General features: G+C 41.2%; 1 protein-coding gene across 2 annotated transcripts in view; it reads left to right on the forward strand.

The window, feature by feature from the left end:
• SLC1A2 (solute carrier family 1 member 2) overlaps positions 1-15,391 on the forward strand; it is a 168,796-nt gene that overhangs the window by 146,023 nt on the left and 7,382 nt on the right. For both annotated transcript variants that reach the window (XM_037999521.2, XM_008002055.3), the window contains exon 10: positions 12,048-12,279. In XM_037999521.2, coding sequence (XP_037855449.1) covers positions 12,048-12,279 — 232 coding nt within the window. The remainder of the gene's footprint in view (positions 1-12,047; positions 12,280-15,391) is intronic.

The raw sequence follows: 15,391 nt of genomic DNA on the forward strand, positions 1-15,391 counted from the left end.
AATCATTAAGATGCCCTATGATGTATTTCCAGATGAGAAAACTGGGAATCAGACGAGTTGAGTGTTTTACCTGATGCACAGCAGAGCTTGTATAGCCAGGTCAGGGCACTTCACCCAACTCCACACAGCCTCCTAATTTGTACTAAGCAGTTCTAGCAGTGGGGAGGAGGAGCAGAGAGGCCCAGAGTTGGGAAAGTTGGAGAAGACACACTTATTAGGGCCTCCTATTGGTCTATGGTTTGAATATTTGTCCAGTCCAAAACTCATGTTGACATTTAATTGCCATTGTAGTAATACTAAGAGGTAGGACCTTTAAAAGGTGATTACGTCATGAAGGCTTCACCCATGAGTAGGGTTGGTGCATTATAAAAGGGCAAGTTCAGCCCCTTCTTGCCCTCTCTTTGCCTTTCTGCCTTCTGCTATGTCATCATGCAGAAAGAAGGCCCTTGCCAGATGCCAGTGTCTTGATCTTGGAGGTTGGGAACCAACCTCCAGAACTCTGAGGAAATAAATTTCTGTTCTTCATAAATTACCCAATCTCAAGTATTTTGTTATAGCAGTACAGACTAAGACACACCTGAATCTGCATGCTAACCAGAGAAATATTTTTGACCTATTTTTTTCTTCTCACAGCATGAAAATAACACATAGACTCAATGAGGACAAATGGGGTACAATCAAGGTCTTAGCCACTCTTAGAATTCAAGTCCTCCACCCCCAGTGGTTCTGCCATTGGGGGGCCTGTTCCTTCTTGGCAGTCATTTGTTCTCAAGCCTGTTGGATGTGAGTCACTTCATGAAACATTCAAAACCCTGCCTACTTCTGACCTAAATGTTAGCAAATGAAATAGGAGGGCCAGGTCCTCCCAGATCACCCCACGCAGGTGCTCACATGCTTACACTTGCAAAGGAAAGCAGAGCGTCCTAACTCCAGGGCTGAAGTGTGTCAGCAGGAAGGAGTTGGCTGAATTAAAAAAAAAAAAAAAAAAAAAAAAGGATGATACATTTGGATTAACTATATTGATGAAATCAAGTAAGAGAAAACCCTATCCTTGGCTGGAGATGGGAAGAAAGGGGCAAATGAAGAGCTGTTATCCAGTTCTAGGGCTCTGATCTCAAATGGAGGGAGGAGTGTGATGAAGGGAAAGAGAGTCTAAGAGGCAGGAGCCCTGGGTCTGAGAGCTCTGCACTTACTATCCATAGGACCTTGGGCAAGTGACTTTCTGAGACTCAGCTACATTATGTGTAAAATGGAGCAATAACTTATCAGGCTGGAAGCAAGAGTCTAGGTTCAATGCCTTTGAGTGCCCTTCCAGTTTTAAGACCTAGAGTAGAATTCTGCTGGGGATGAATGTTTGTATACAAATAAACATGAGCATTCCTTTTAAGAGGAAAAGGAAAAGGAAGGGTAGAGGATCCTGGGAAAATGTGTGTAGCTGTTTGTAGCTAGGTCGGATCTGCTTTGAATTAGTAATGGTGGCACATTCTTTCTCACCAGCAAGAGGAGTTCCGGAAACTAGCTCTTCGTTATGGGCTCTGTGACTGTTGGGTGCTCATTAGTGTGTAAGTGGTGGTGGGGGCTAAGATGAGATGGGGTGCAACTGGCCATTCCCTAGATAAGTAGCCTGTGGAGGAAAAGCAGACAAAAAGAAAAGGGGGAATTTTTTTTCTCTTTAGCCAAGGTTTGTAAGCTTTCATAACTCTAGCAATTTTTCCATTTAAAACCAAACAAAGCCTACAGTGACATTTAATGTGTCACAGTGTTTGCCAACTGCTGGAGACCAGCCAGCCTCGTTACTGCCCTTTAAGCCCTGGATGGTTTTCAACAGGCAGGCTTAGCTGCTCTGTAAATGTCATGGTGAAAACCAAGATTCTGGAGTCCTGAAAAATGCCGAGTCCCAGAGCACCAGATGGGTGGGACTGTTTAAAACTAGAAGCTTTCCCTGGGCCCAAGAAGCTCTTTGTGTCAGGAGCCCTTGGCAGATATTTATAAGAGACCTTGCTGACTCCCCAATGTCTCTGACAGAGACAGGATGGAGTGATAAATGGGAGCCAATACTAGGAAGAGGTAATAAATAACTGGGTCTGGCTACAGGTAGGAAAAGGAAAATCAAAATAAAGTGAAATCCAAGTGGACCTGTGGCCCAATTCTCACGTAAGACTCTGCTGGTGAGATCTTTTCTGGGCTCACATGTGCTAATGGGGGAATATAGTCGAGATGGCACTTAGAAGGAAGACCTCAAAGAGCCTCCACCCTCCAGGAGTGCTCTGAAGCTCCTCCCACTGGCATTCCTCTCTGGAGAGAATAGAGCATTCGTTCTCAAACTTGAGTATGCACCAAAATCTCCCAGAGATTTATCTGAGGTGGGGCTGGAGAACTGGCATTTCTAACAAGTTCCCAGGCAATCTCCAGGGACTCTCCCTTCCAGAAGTAATGAACTAGAGACAGGGAAGGAAAACAGGAGTTTCTGATTGTGGGTATATGAGCACCTCTACTTTTTTTTTGAATAACGGTTGACAGTTCATGCATCCATTCAGAAAAATAGATTGAAAGGATGCAGGATGCAAATAGCTAATACTTAGTGAGTGTCCCTTAAGTGTTAGACATTGTTCTAAGCACTTTACATGGGCTCGTTTAAAAGTCACAGCAGATTATGAAGCAGCTAATAGTATTATCACTGTCTTACAGTTGAGAAAACAGGTTCAGAGAGAAGTAACTTATCCCAATTTAGTGGATATTAACTGGCTGAATTGGGGTTCAAAGCCAGATGATCTAGATAGCCTTGGGTGTTCCAACGTGCTCATCTGAGTTCTGCTGTTTTAAAAATTTAAGACACACACATGTATGCGCCCACACACACACACACACACACACACACACACTTAACTGACTGACTTACCCTCCACTCATGGCTGGTGGAAAACAAAACTAATTCCTACATTAATCTTTTCTTTGAAGATTTTAGGGGCTTATGTCTGTCTTAGTCTTTTGCTTTGATTTCCCACTTCCACTGAATTCTCTTTTTTACACCTTATCACCAGTCTACATCAACGTCACCAAGGAATGTGGCCCCTTTTCCACTAAGTCCTTTCCTCTCTTGCCAAAGTGTCTCTGACTTGAGGCAGCGTAATTGCAGATCAAGGTGGGATGGGGCAGGGCTATAGTTCTGTGCAGCAAAATCATTTTTAATATATCACAAAATAAATGTGTGTTCATAGAAAAGGGAAGGACAAAGTTTAAAAGAGTAATGAAATGAAAAAGAAGTCATCTCCCCTTCGCCTACTGTTGAATCTCAAGTGTTATTTCACTGTTAATAATTTCAGGTAGGACAGGAATAAAATAAAAATGTAATGTTAGGCATCTCCTTTTTAAAAAAATCTTTTAGTATCCCCACTCCTGGGAATTTCCCCCTGGGCCTCCTTGTTCTCCATCTTTGAATCTTTCCCCGGCTCTCTGGACACCCCTCTCCTTTTCATCTGTAAAGTAATCTGAGCTCTCTGTGCCTCTCTCCTCATCCTTCTAGATCATGGCCTGCACTCTGACATTTTACCACCAAAATATCCAACCAGATGTTTTACTAAACAAAAACCAATTGTGTCTCTAGAGCTAATCTGCTTTCAAGTCTTAAACTCACAATCCATCCTGGTCCTGCCCCTTCCACATACCAGCCTCCCCATTCTCCCCTGCCCAGCCCGTACCATAAGTAAGTGAAACATAGTCTCAGTCCTCAGGAGCTTATAGTCTAGTAATGTGGTCAAGAAATCCCAATGGAGCATGCTAGGTGCAAAAACAAATGGATAAGATGTAGTGGAGAAATAAAAGAGAGAATGCTCTGATCCTGTTTTCACTTGGACTAAAAATGGTAATATAAGGAGAAGCTGCTTCTGGGTCATATAAGCCTTTTATATAAAAGAGCCTTGGTGGAGGACCTCTTGGTTGACAAGCACTCAATACATGTTAGCAGTTATTATCTTCTCAACATGCTTGCAGGTGAGTATCACTCTCCATATTATGAATGAGAAAGCTGAGCAGGACAGGCTAAAAAATCTCTTCTGTTGGAGCTGGGATTGTTATCCAGGCTGGAATCCGGACTTCACACTCTTAGCCAATGCTTACATGGATCTCCTTTTCTTCCCTAACTCCATGTGACTTTAGCCCTTCAATGCCCAGAGCTGTGCCAGCCTTCCTCAGGTTTGGGGCCTCAAGTGACCCCTCTGCTACACCCTGCCCCTAAAGACAGTCCCTTGGCATCACGCATCCTGAGAGGCAGGCGCTATGTTTTGTTTCTATCAATATTAAGTTGAACCATATGAAATTGCCAATATTTGACCTTTTTATATTGAAATAAATGGCAATTTCATATGGTTCAATCCAATGCAAGACACCAGATGAATTGTGGGTGACCCAGCTCCCTCGGCCGTGTTCTTCTCTGTGAACCAGGAGTTCCAGACAATTTCACATTTCCCTGCTAGAGGATTTAAACTAAGAGATGAAGATGAGACAGAGTACCTTGGTACTTGTGTTTCTTCCAGTGAACCAGACCCAGTGACTCAGTGTGAAATAACTCAGTCAAGCCCCTCTCTCATTTTTGGTTCCTGGTGACCTCTAAAGCATAGCCGTGTCATCTGTAGAAAACCCACGAAATGGGCCAGGCGCAGTGGCTCACGTCTGTAATCCCAGCACTTTGAGAGGCTGAGGTGGGTGGATCACGTGGTCAGGAGTTCAAGACCAGCCTGGCCAACATGGTGAAACCTTGTCTCCACTAAAAATACAAAAATTAGCTGGGCATGGTGGCGCATGCCTGTAATCCTAGCTACTCGAGAGGCTAAGGCGGGAGAATTGGTTGAACCAGGATGCAGGAGGTGTGGTGGCAATGAGCCAACATCACGCCACTGCACTCCAACCTGCGATACAGAGTGAGACTTCATCTCAAAAAAAAAAGAAAAAAGAAAAGAAAATCCATGAAATGCAAGATCAGCTTTCATCTTCATCCCCTTCTTTCAGTCCTGACACACAGCCTCTAGACCCAAAGATGGCGTCACACACTCTAAAAGTTGTTTTTTACCAGGTCCTAAAGCTCCTGAGGTCAACACGAAAGACAGGGTTTCCTGAGTGGTCAGGGATGATTGTGAGAGAAAATGAAACTCTTTGCCTGTGGAGAAACTTTCCATACATGAACCGCAAACTCCCATGTCCTGCTTTGGGCCCGAGTTAAACTTCCCCAGAGTTGGTCAGACATTCCCCTGGCAGCTTCAAGGGTGTTCTGCCTTGCAGCATTTTCAGAAAGGAAGACCCAGGTAGAGCAGCCATGACCTACCTCCTGGCTGGGCATCCTGGGAATCTTCCCAGAATGCCTTGTGGCAGAGAAACCTGGTGTGAGAGGGTTCTGTATTCTAGTTTAATCCAAATTAACAGCTTTCTGTTTAACAGAACCCCTTTAATATCCTGCCTTCTCACTTAGAAACCTATCTTCATAACCTTGCCTTTTACTCCTTCCCTTCTGTATTGATGGAATACAGTCCCTCCACCAAAGGAAATGGCCCTTATCTGCACTCTGGACTTCCGTCCTCTCTGATCTCTCTAGGAACCTAATTTCATCAATTATTCCCCCTTCTCTGTATCTTCAGTTACTTCTTCTCCACCAACGTCTTCTCTTTTTGATTTAAACATGTTCAAATATTCTACCTCTTAAAATAAAAATTTGATCTCCTTTCCATTTCCATCTGCCATTTCCTCTCCTTCCTTTCTTATCAATCATCTTGAATAAGCTGATTATACATAATGTCTCCATTTCTTCACCTCACATTGAATTTTTCACCTGTAGTAAGCTGGCTTCTATCACTACCTCTGTATTGAAACTGCCCTTGCCAGGCCAATAGTGACCTCTTTGTTGTTAAAACCAAAATAACTTTTTAATCTTTATTTATTTATTTATTTTGACGGAGTCTTGCTCTGTTGCCCAGGCTAGAGTGCAGTAGTGCTATCGCGGCTCACTGCAACCTTCATCTCCTGGGCGCAAGCGATTCTCCCACCTTAGCCTCCAGAGCACCTGGGATTACAGGTGTACGCCACCATGCCTGGCTAATTTTTTGCATTTTTAGTAGAGACGGGGTTTCGCCATGCTAGCCAGGCTGGTCTCAAATACCTGACCTCATGATCCGCCCACCTCAGTCTCCCAAAGAAGCTTCTTACCCTCATCTCACCTGATCCCTAGATAATAATTAGCATTGTTTGCCACACCCTTATTTTGGAAGCATACTTCCATTTACTTATGAAATGCCAAACTCTTCTAGTTTCCTTTCACTTTTGCAGGCTCTTATCTTTCCTATTCATTAAATGTTGATTGACCTTAGTGTTCCAGCCTAGACTGTCTGCTTTTTTCACTCTGCATTCTCTCCAAGGATTAACTAAGCACCTCTGTGGCATCCTCAGCCGTCTCTATGTGATGAATCCTATTATCACCTGCATCTCAAATGTGTCTCCTGACCGTCAGTCCATATTACCAGCCATCTGTGGGGCATCTGCTCATAACTGAGTCATAGGCTTCACCCTCAACATGTCCAAACCAAAGCGAGAATCTTTTCCACTCCAACTCATCATACTCCCTACATGTGCTTACATTGTCTACTGGTTGCCCAAACCAGAAACCTGAGAGGAATCTTTGACTCTTTTTTATTCCCTATAACCAGTCTTCAAGTCCTGTAATTCTGTCTCCTGAGTCTTGCTCAAATCCATCTTTTTCCAAATCCACCATATCCTCACTAACTGGATTTCACTCTTTCAGGCTTATCTTTTTTTAGTTTGTTCTTCACAATGGAACAAACATGATCTTTTCTTTCAATGGTACTTCATTACACTTGGGATAAAGACTAACCCCTGAACTTGATTGATAAGGCCATACATGATTTGGTTAATTCTTATTTTCTGTGTCTCTCACTATACTTGTTAGCCATCCTGAATTCATCTAAGTATTCCTACCTCTTAGATTTCCAGCATATTCTTTCTTTCCTCTCTCTAGCTCATTTTCTTGGACTTATCCTTAGGGCCAACTCAAGATATTTCTACTTAAAGCTTTTATTATGACGCAAGTGTGATAGCGTTCTACCTATATGACCCGGTAGCACTCTGTACTCATTTCTTTTTGAACATTTATCTCACTCTACCGGAGGAGATAGACAAATAAACAGTACATGGGTTCTTGGGGAAAAGGGAGTTTAGGAAGGATTTTTGCTGCCTGGGCAATTGGCATAGTGCCCTTATACACTCTAAGAAGCTTATTAAACATCTGTTGAATAAATAAATTCACTAACAAAGAACTCAAAGTATTAGAGTTGATGTTTTCTTCTTCTTTCTACTTGGCTATTAACAGGTGTAAGAAAAGGAACATTTTCATGCTCATGTATGCCTGTAACCTACAATAAGTACTTAAAGTTAAAGCATGTCTAGTATTTTTCTTATTCCAGTTAATACAACCTCCTGTGAGGCTGGTATTAGCCTCATTCCCTATTTCATGCTGAGGTGAAAAGTGATTTCCTCAAGTGGGAATCAGAAGACCTGGGTTAGTGTTCTCACCCAAGATCCAGGGTCCTTTGCATCTTGATTTTCCATCAAAAGAATAAAAGCATAAATCTGCTTTTATTGTTTTTTAAAAATTCATTCATTCATTCATTCATTCATTCATTCATTCATTCATTTTTGAGACAGAGTCTTGCTCTGTTGCCCAGGCTGGAGTACAGTGGCACAATCTTGACTCACTGCAACCTCCGCCTCCCAGGCCGAAATGATTCTCCTGCCTCAGCCTCCCAAGTAGCTGGGATTACAGGCAATGTACCACCACGCCTGGCTAATTTTTGTATTTTTAGTACAGACTGGGTTTAGTAGAGACTGGGCTGGTCTTGCACTCGTGACCTCAAGTAATCCACCCACCTCAGCCTCCCAAAGTGCTGGGATTATAGGCATGAGCCACTGCATTCAGCCAGTCTACTTTTATCCTGTATAACTGTCTTGCATCCATTCCTGTCCTAATGGCTATTTCATTGGCCAGAGTTCTTTTTCAGATGCCGGGAGACCTGATGGCATGGAAGAGATGTGGTGGTAAAAAGAAAAAATATGGGGAAAACTTACTCAGAAATCCTATTCCAAAAACTTGGCTACTTCAGTGGCTGCTTCTAGAGAGCAAGGATTTGGTGTCAAGGGTTGAAGAAGCAGTCGTTTGTAAACTTATGTCAACCACTTGAGTGGAAATGGATTTGTTAAACTGGAAAAGTCGTTAACCCTTTAGCATAGTATTTTGTGCTTTTGTTCAAAACATGGTATGTGAGTGGAGTTATCCCCCAAAAGGGTAGGACCCAGCACATAATGAGTGTCAACTATGGGCTAGGAACTGAATTTGTCTTCCTCAAATTCTATAAAGTATTAATAGTTATTTTGGCTACATGAGAAAAATTATTGTTGAGCAAGTGTCTTAGTCCATTCAGATTGCGTAACAAAATACTATATACCAGGCGGCTTATACACAACAAAAATTTATTTCTTACAGTTCTGTGGAGGCTTGGAAGTTCAAGATCAAGGCACTGGCAGATTCTTTGTCTGGTGAGGGTCTGCTTCCTCATAGACAGCTATCTTTTCACTCTAGCCTTACATGGTAGAAAGGCCAATGAGTCTCTGTTGGGCCCCTTTTCTGAGGCCACCGATCCCATTCATGAAGGCTTCACCCATGTGACCTCATCACCTCCCAATGGTCCCGTCTCCAAATACAATCACCTTGGAGATTAGGTTTCATCATATGAATTTTGGGGGGATGCAAACATTCAGATCACAGCGGTAAGTCATCCAGATTGCACAGTTAGTAAGTGGCGGAGCTAGATTCAAAACCAGGGCTGTGTGGTTCCAGGGTGCTTCTCAACGTGTGGCAGATGCTGGATTCTGGAGTAGTACTGCCTGTGTTCACACTTGCTTTATGACTTTACTAGGATGTGAGACTTGGGGAAGCCACTAATCTCTCCAGGCCTTAGTTCTGTCATCTAGTAAATGTGAATAATAATCCCTCTTCAGAGTTATAGTGAGGGTTAAATAAGGTAGTATCTATAAAGTATATTCTTTTTTTTTTTTTTTTTTTATTTCTTGAGGCAGAGTCTCACTCTTGCACAGGCTGGAATGCAGTGGCATCATCTCGGCTCACTGCAACCTCTGCCTCCCAGGTTCAAGCAATTCTCCCGTCTTAGCCTCCCGAGTATCTGGGATTATAGGCACACACCATCATGCCCGGCTAATTTTGTACTTTTAGTACCGTATTGTTAACCAGGCTTATCTCAAATGCCTGATCTCAGGTGATCCACCCGCCTCGGCCTCCCAAAGTGCTGCGATTACAGGCGTGAGCCACCATGCCCAGCCTATAAAGAATATTCTTACACATAGTAAGTGTGATATAAATTTAATTGTCCTCATCATTATCACCACCACCACCATCATTACCTTTGGTCTCTTTCTTTGCCAATAATGCAAATTATTCTGGGCTATGAGATCAGTGGGTACTCAGAGTTTTGCTCTGGAAGACTTTAGCATTCTTTGAAATTTTGCAATTGGTCAAAGGTATTGGATATGTAAACTAAAAAGTATCTGAGTCAGGTCTCAATCAATTTAGAAGCTTATTTTTCCAAGGTTAAAGACATGCCCAGAAGAAAAAAACATGGAATCACAGTAACAGTCTGTAGCTGGTACTTTTCTCCAAAGATGATTTTGAGGGCTTCCATATTTAAAAGGGAAATGCAGTCTGGAGGGAAAAGAGGGAGAGTCTGGTCACTTTACTGAATCTACATGTTGCCAGGGAAAAGAAGCTGGTAGGGGAATAGACAATTAGGTATTTGTCTTGTGCTCAGTAAATTGGCACTTTACATAAGATAAGGTGAACATAGAGTAGCTACCTGTGGAGATATTTAACTATTAGCTATCTGCTTAGGAACAGAAGGAAAGGCAGTTTCTTGCATGATTCAACTTTTGGCTTTTTCTTTTTCTTTTTTTTCCATTTGACATAGTAAATTGGGGGCTGGAGTTTTTACTTTCCTTTCACAGATATATGACTCAGGATACATTCCAGGAGGGACTGAAAGTATAGTGGAGTAGCTCCAAAGTAGACCACAACCATATAATGGACAAATAGGTCAGCTAGTTAGTTGGGAGTGTTGCCATAGAAATTGTGCTATAAATAGGGTTAATGTTTTCAGGGGATGATAGTAACTTAACTAGCCATATTTAGATGAGCTACCTAGAAGTTGCCACAAATATGTTTGAACTGACTTGATACAATTTATAATAATATTAGAATTATACATCATAGATTAAATATTTTTTTTGAGTTCTTATTAAATGTCCGGAAGCATGTAAGCACTTTGTTATCTTATTTAATCTTCACAACAACCTTATGTATTGGAGATTTTTATTATATTCATTTTATGAATGAGGCAACTAAGGCTCTCAAATGTCAAGTATGATCAGGGTTGTCACACAGGCAAGGGACAAATTGGCATTCAAATCCAAATCAGGCTGCCTCTAAAGTCCGTGCTTTTTCTTAACTACTGTCATGTATTCCTTCCTAAAACCCACATACTGGGACTTCTTAGCCACATATTCCAAGTGCCCGATTTTGTGGATGACCTCAAGACCCAGTCTTCGTTCAGATGTAGACCCAATCACCCTGAGGCAGATTCTCCAAAGCAGAAGAGGCGCAAGAGCATTCTCAGGTGGAGAGATGCCCACAAGAGTTAAACTCCAGCTCTGATCACATTTTTTCCCACATTTTCTTCTTAGTTGAAATCAGAAAGACGACCAGCTTATACTTTGCAAACAACTGGCCTTGCAAGGGAGCCAGGCCTGACTCTTCCTAGTGCAGCTTCCTTATTATTCTCTAATAAGAAATAGATTTAATAATAGCAACTGGAATTTATTTAGAGTTTGTTCCAAGAACAAGTTAAAGTTTCCGCTTTGCCTGGAACTAATATTATTTGAACTGAAAGCTACAATGTCCTGGACTAAGACTGTCTCAGCAGCATCTTTATGTAAACTCCTTCATTTTAATTTTTTAAAACATTTTTTGTAGTTTTTCAGCATCCTTTTAAGACTTTGAATATCTGGTAAACATGGCCAAAAGGATTCTTCACACTGATTTAACTTGAAATTATGGATGAGAGGAGAAAACTTACTCTTAAGAATTTAATTAGCTTTCCTGGCACTGAATTTCTGAGAGAGAGAGAGTTATCAACCATCCTTTTTTCAAGTTAAAACTTGCAACACAAGATTTGGAGAAGGATTTTCTTAATATTTCCTGATTCCAGAAACACTCTGGGAGATTTAATTTTTTTTTAGGTTAATAGAGCAAGATAAAGTATTTTGTTTTTTTCAGGACTAGTAGTCAGTCATAACACATATTGGGCAATGAGAAAATTATGGCTGGATTTCTTATCTAACAGCTGTGTCTGTGTGTGAGGGAAGTGGGTGCAGGGAGAAAGGAAGGCTTAGTTCCCATTCTTACAAAAACAATGACTTTTCTACTATGAGAAAGTTCACAGATGGTTAGTTTTTCCAGTAAAACTAATAAGTAACATAAGCAGAAATAGTGTAGAGTCTTCAAAAACAGAACAGTTTAAATCAGGAGGGGTTGCTGGACTCAGCTAGGTGTATCTGGAGCCTATGTACTAATTCTGATTTAGACACATTATTTTTCTTTAATCCTTTCTTTCCTCCTCCTCCTCCTCTTTTTCCTTTGCTACTGGTTATTGGTGTTTACCATTTGCCAGACATTTTACCAAGCACTTTGCATATAATCTCTCACTGAATTTTCACACAGTCTATGAGAGAAGTATAAGCATCATCTCCAACTGACAAACAAGGAAGTCAAGGCTCATGAAGGTTAAGTAACTTGCCCCAAATCAAGCAGAGGGAAAAGGTAGAGCCAGAACTCAACCCTACATCTCTCTGACTCTAGACCTTGACCTCTCAACCACCACATAATACTGCTTCCTCACTGAACCTTTTCTGTTCTTTGTTCTCAGGGACAGGATGAGAACTTCAGTCAATGTTGTGGGTGACTCTTTTGGAGCTGGGATAGTCTATCACCTCTCCAGGTCTGAGCTGGATACCATTGACTCCCAGCATCGAGTGCATGAAGATATTGAAATGACCAAGACTCAATCCATTTATGATGACATGAAGAACCATAGGGAAAGCAACTCTAATCAATGTGTCTATGCTGCACACAACTCTGTCATAGTAGATGAGTGCAAGGTACATTTCCCATTCATGGATATCGAGACCTGTATATAGTAGTGCATGCTCGATTTCTTAAGAAAAAAAAAAAAAACCATAAAGCCCTGCATGTATTATTGTCACATTTATTTTCCTAAAGAATCATGTAACCCAAGCTTCTGTGAGTCCCAGATCATCTAATTCTGTGTCTAACGTGGCAGGAAATCAACAAGTCTGACAGAGAAAGAGTCAATCAGTTGCTTATTTTGTCCATGTGACATGAAACAACCATTGGATTCCCCCATCTACCCCACTTGACTAATTTGACCAGTTATCTTGAATATTTTGCCCAAGAATTTGTGGTTACTAGAGCTTTTCTGACTTTCAAATATTTGATTCCTCAATTGAAACATCAAGAGAAATCCCCAGCTGATGTACCTAGCACAAGTATTGTCCTTGCTATATATCACATATTGGTCAAAAATGTGCCCACATAACTTTACACAACTATCTTTTTCTTAATTATTTTTGTGGGAAAGGGGAATTTTGACCTGAGGGTACCTTGCTCCAAAAGTGGGTAAACAATTTCAAGTAAAGAACAGGTATCCTTCAGGACAATTATCCAGAAATGTCTTTTTAAAAACACTACATCTCAGACACTGCCTGGCTGCGCCATCTTTCTGCAGCATGGATGTTCTGGGCTCTCCTCCAAGCTGTTGGGTGCTAATTCTTCAAGCTTGATGGGCTCTGTCTAGCCTTCATTGTAACTAATTTGACATTGTCAAAGTCAGAGTGTCATGACCAGAGTAAAGCAAACTTGGAGAAACCCTGGCAGGTGAGCAGAATCAACTCTGGGGGTTGGTTTCTAAAATGATTCCACACAGCAGCTGAGGACAAGCTGAATCCAGCCAGAGATCTCTGGTACCTTTTTGACTTCTGTTGACAAGGTCACATTTAATCACTAATTTCTTCCTTTATTACTTCTGGGTCATTACAAATACATACTATGGCTCTTGCTGGGCAACTAAGGATGTCACAGAAACAATTCTCTTTACTGGATTGTAACATAGGTCCAGAATTCTCGTGGACTAGCACAGGCTTTTGCTTGTCCTCTCTATGTAAGATACATACATGGGTGAACAAGGACTCTGAAACAAATTAGGGAGGGAAACCATCCATCAAGAGGCAATTGCACAAGTTTGTTAATTGACTCAGTGAAAATGATTTAAATTATTAGAAATTCAGATGTACCTAAAGGACATGATGCATTCTCATGGAAAGCTGGTGTTTCCCACATCTGAGTGAATGTGCTGGATTATTCCCCATCAAAATGTTAGTTTGAATCAACAAGGGTCAATAATCTTGTGAATGGCTTTATGTTCTATTATATTTAAGTACTTGTTGTGTGCCTTGTAAGGTTTAGTTGAGTGTCCCTGTCTCATTCCTGTGAGATCCTATATTTTGATTATTCATCAAGTATTTATTAAATGCCTATTATCTATAAAGCCATAAATTAGGCACTGGAGGACAGCAAGAAGAATGTACAATGTTGATAAGACTTGAACTCAAATTATTGCCATATGAGGAAAAGTTATGTAAAACAAAACATCACAATTTTTTAAAAATTTCATAATTATATTTGAGAAGAATCCTAGTGGTTAATTGCGTATGGCCCTTTTGGGGTTTCTCAAGAGGCTTCTTAATATTTTGTAGGACACTTTTTGAAAAAGAAGGTGTGTGCATGTGGAGGTATCTTTAGATTTCAGACTTCCTGGATTTGTTTTTGAAGGACATCAAGCACATGAGGATAAATTTGCTTCTTTTTGTTTGTTTGTTTTTGAGACGGAGTTTCACTCTTGTTGCCCAGGCTGAAGTGCAACGGCATGCTCTCTGCTCACTGCAACCTCTGCCTCCCAGGTTCAAGCCATTCTTCTGCCTCCGCCTCTTGAGTAGCTGGGATTTTTTTTTTTTTTTTTTTTTTTTTTTTTTTTTTTTTTTTTGTATTTTCAGTAGAGACAGGGTTTCTCTGGTCAATAACTCCTTATCTCGGGTGATCCACCCGCCTCGGCCTCACGAGCTGCTGAGATTACAGGCATGAGCCACTGTGCCCGGCCAATTTGCTTCATTTTTAAAAGCAGACTATTTCAAGCCCTATAAGGAAATGTGAATTATCCATGTCAGTAGGAAGTAAGCTAATTAGCAGTAAGGCTTTGTCCCCAGTTATACTACTGTGACCCAGCACCTAAAATAGTGTCTGGCATGTTGTAGGGGTGTCAATAAATATTTATTGAATGTATCCTTTTAGCATCTTTAGTCCTTGCTGTATTTCAGATAATGTTTTTGCTGGACATTCCATAGAGATAGTGGATCAGTCTCGATATAAATGGTCAGTCAGCCAACCATCTGCAAACTCATTGGTTAATTAGCCTTTAGGGGACCAGTGGTCAAGCTGAGCAGGTCTTGAAGATGATGAAAATACCTCTATTGGTTTATCAACTGTTTCAGCTGTTTACATTTTTAATTAAATGGTTGGGTTCAGCTCAGTGAAGGCTATTTTATCCTCAGCCTTTGCTAGGTAAAGCAAGTTGATTTTTCTCACTCTAAATCAGTTAACTGTGTTGACGCTGATGTGGGAAGGAGGCAGCCAGAGCCATGGAGATACATTTACACCTTTCTGAGGATATCTGGGTCACATTTATTTATTCCTTTGAGCTTCCTTATGGTTAATTCTGTCTCGCTATTTCCCACTTTTTAAAAACTGAGATGGGAGATGTCAGCACTTGCTGCCAATGCCATCCTCTTTTTCTTTTCTATTACCCAAGTGGTTGGAGCAGAGAGGATTGGGGAATGGAGTCCTAGCTTTCTTTAGCCCAGCCAAGAAAGGAAATGCCAAAAAAAGCTGCTGTCCCAGATACTTTGAAACATAGGCCCCAGTATTTACAAACAAAAAAACCCAAAAAAACACTTCCCCCCAAGTGCTGTCTGGTCTTCCAAAGGCACCACACTGTGATTGATAATTTTGTACCACTATTGATGTGGTTCATCACCGAGAGCCAAATAGGCACATTCAAGACCATAGTGAACAGGCAACTTTCTCCAGGCAGACAGTCTGTCCCTGGCAGTCTTTCTTGACAGTTCACTGAAAGGGAAA

This window comes from Chlorocebus sabaeus, chromosome 1 (genome assembly GCF_047675955.1).
Source record: "Chlorocebus sabaeus isolate Y175 chromosome 1, mChlSab1.0.hap1, whole genome shotgun sequence".
In the NCBI taxonomy this organism is placed as follows: domain Eukaryota; kingdom Metazoa; phylum Chordata; class Mammalia; order Primates; family Cercopithecidae; genus Chlorocebus; species Chlorocebus sabaeus.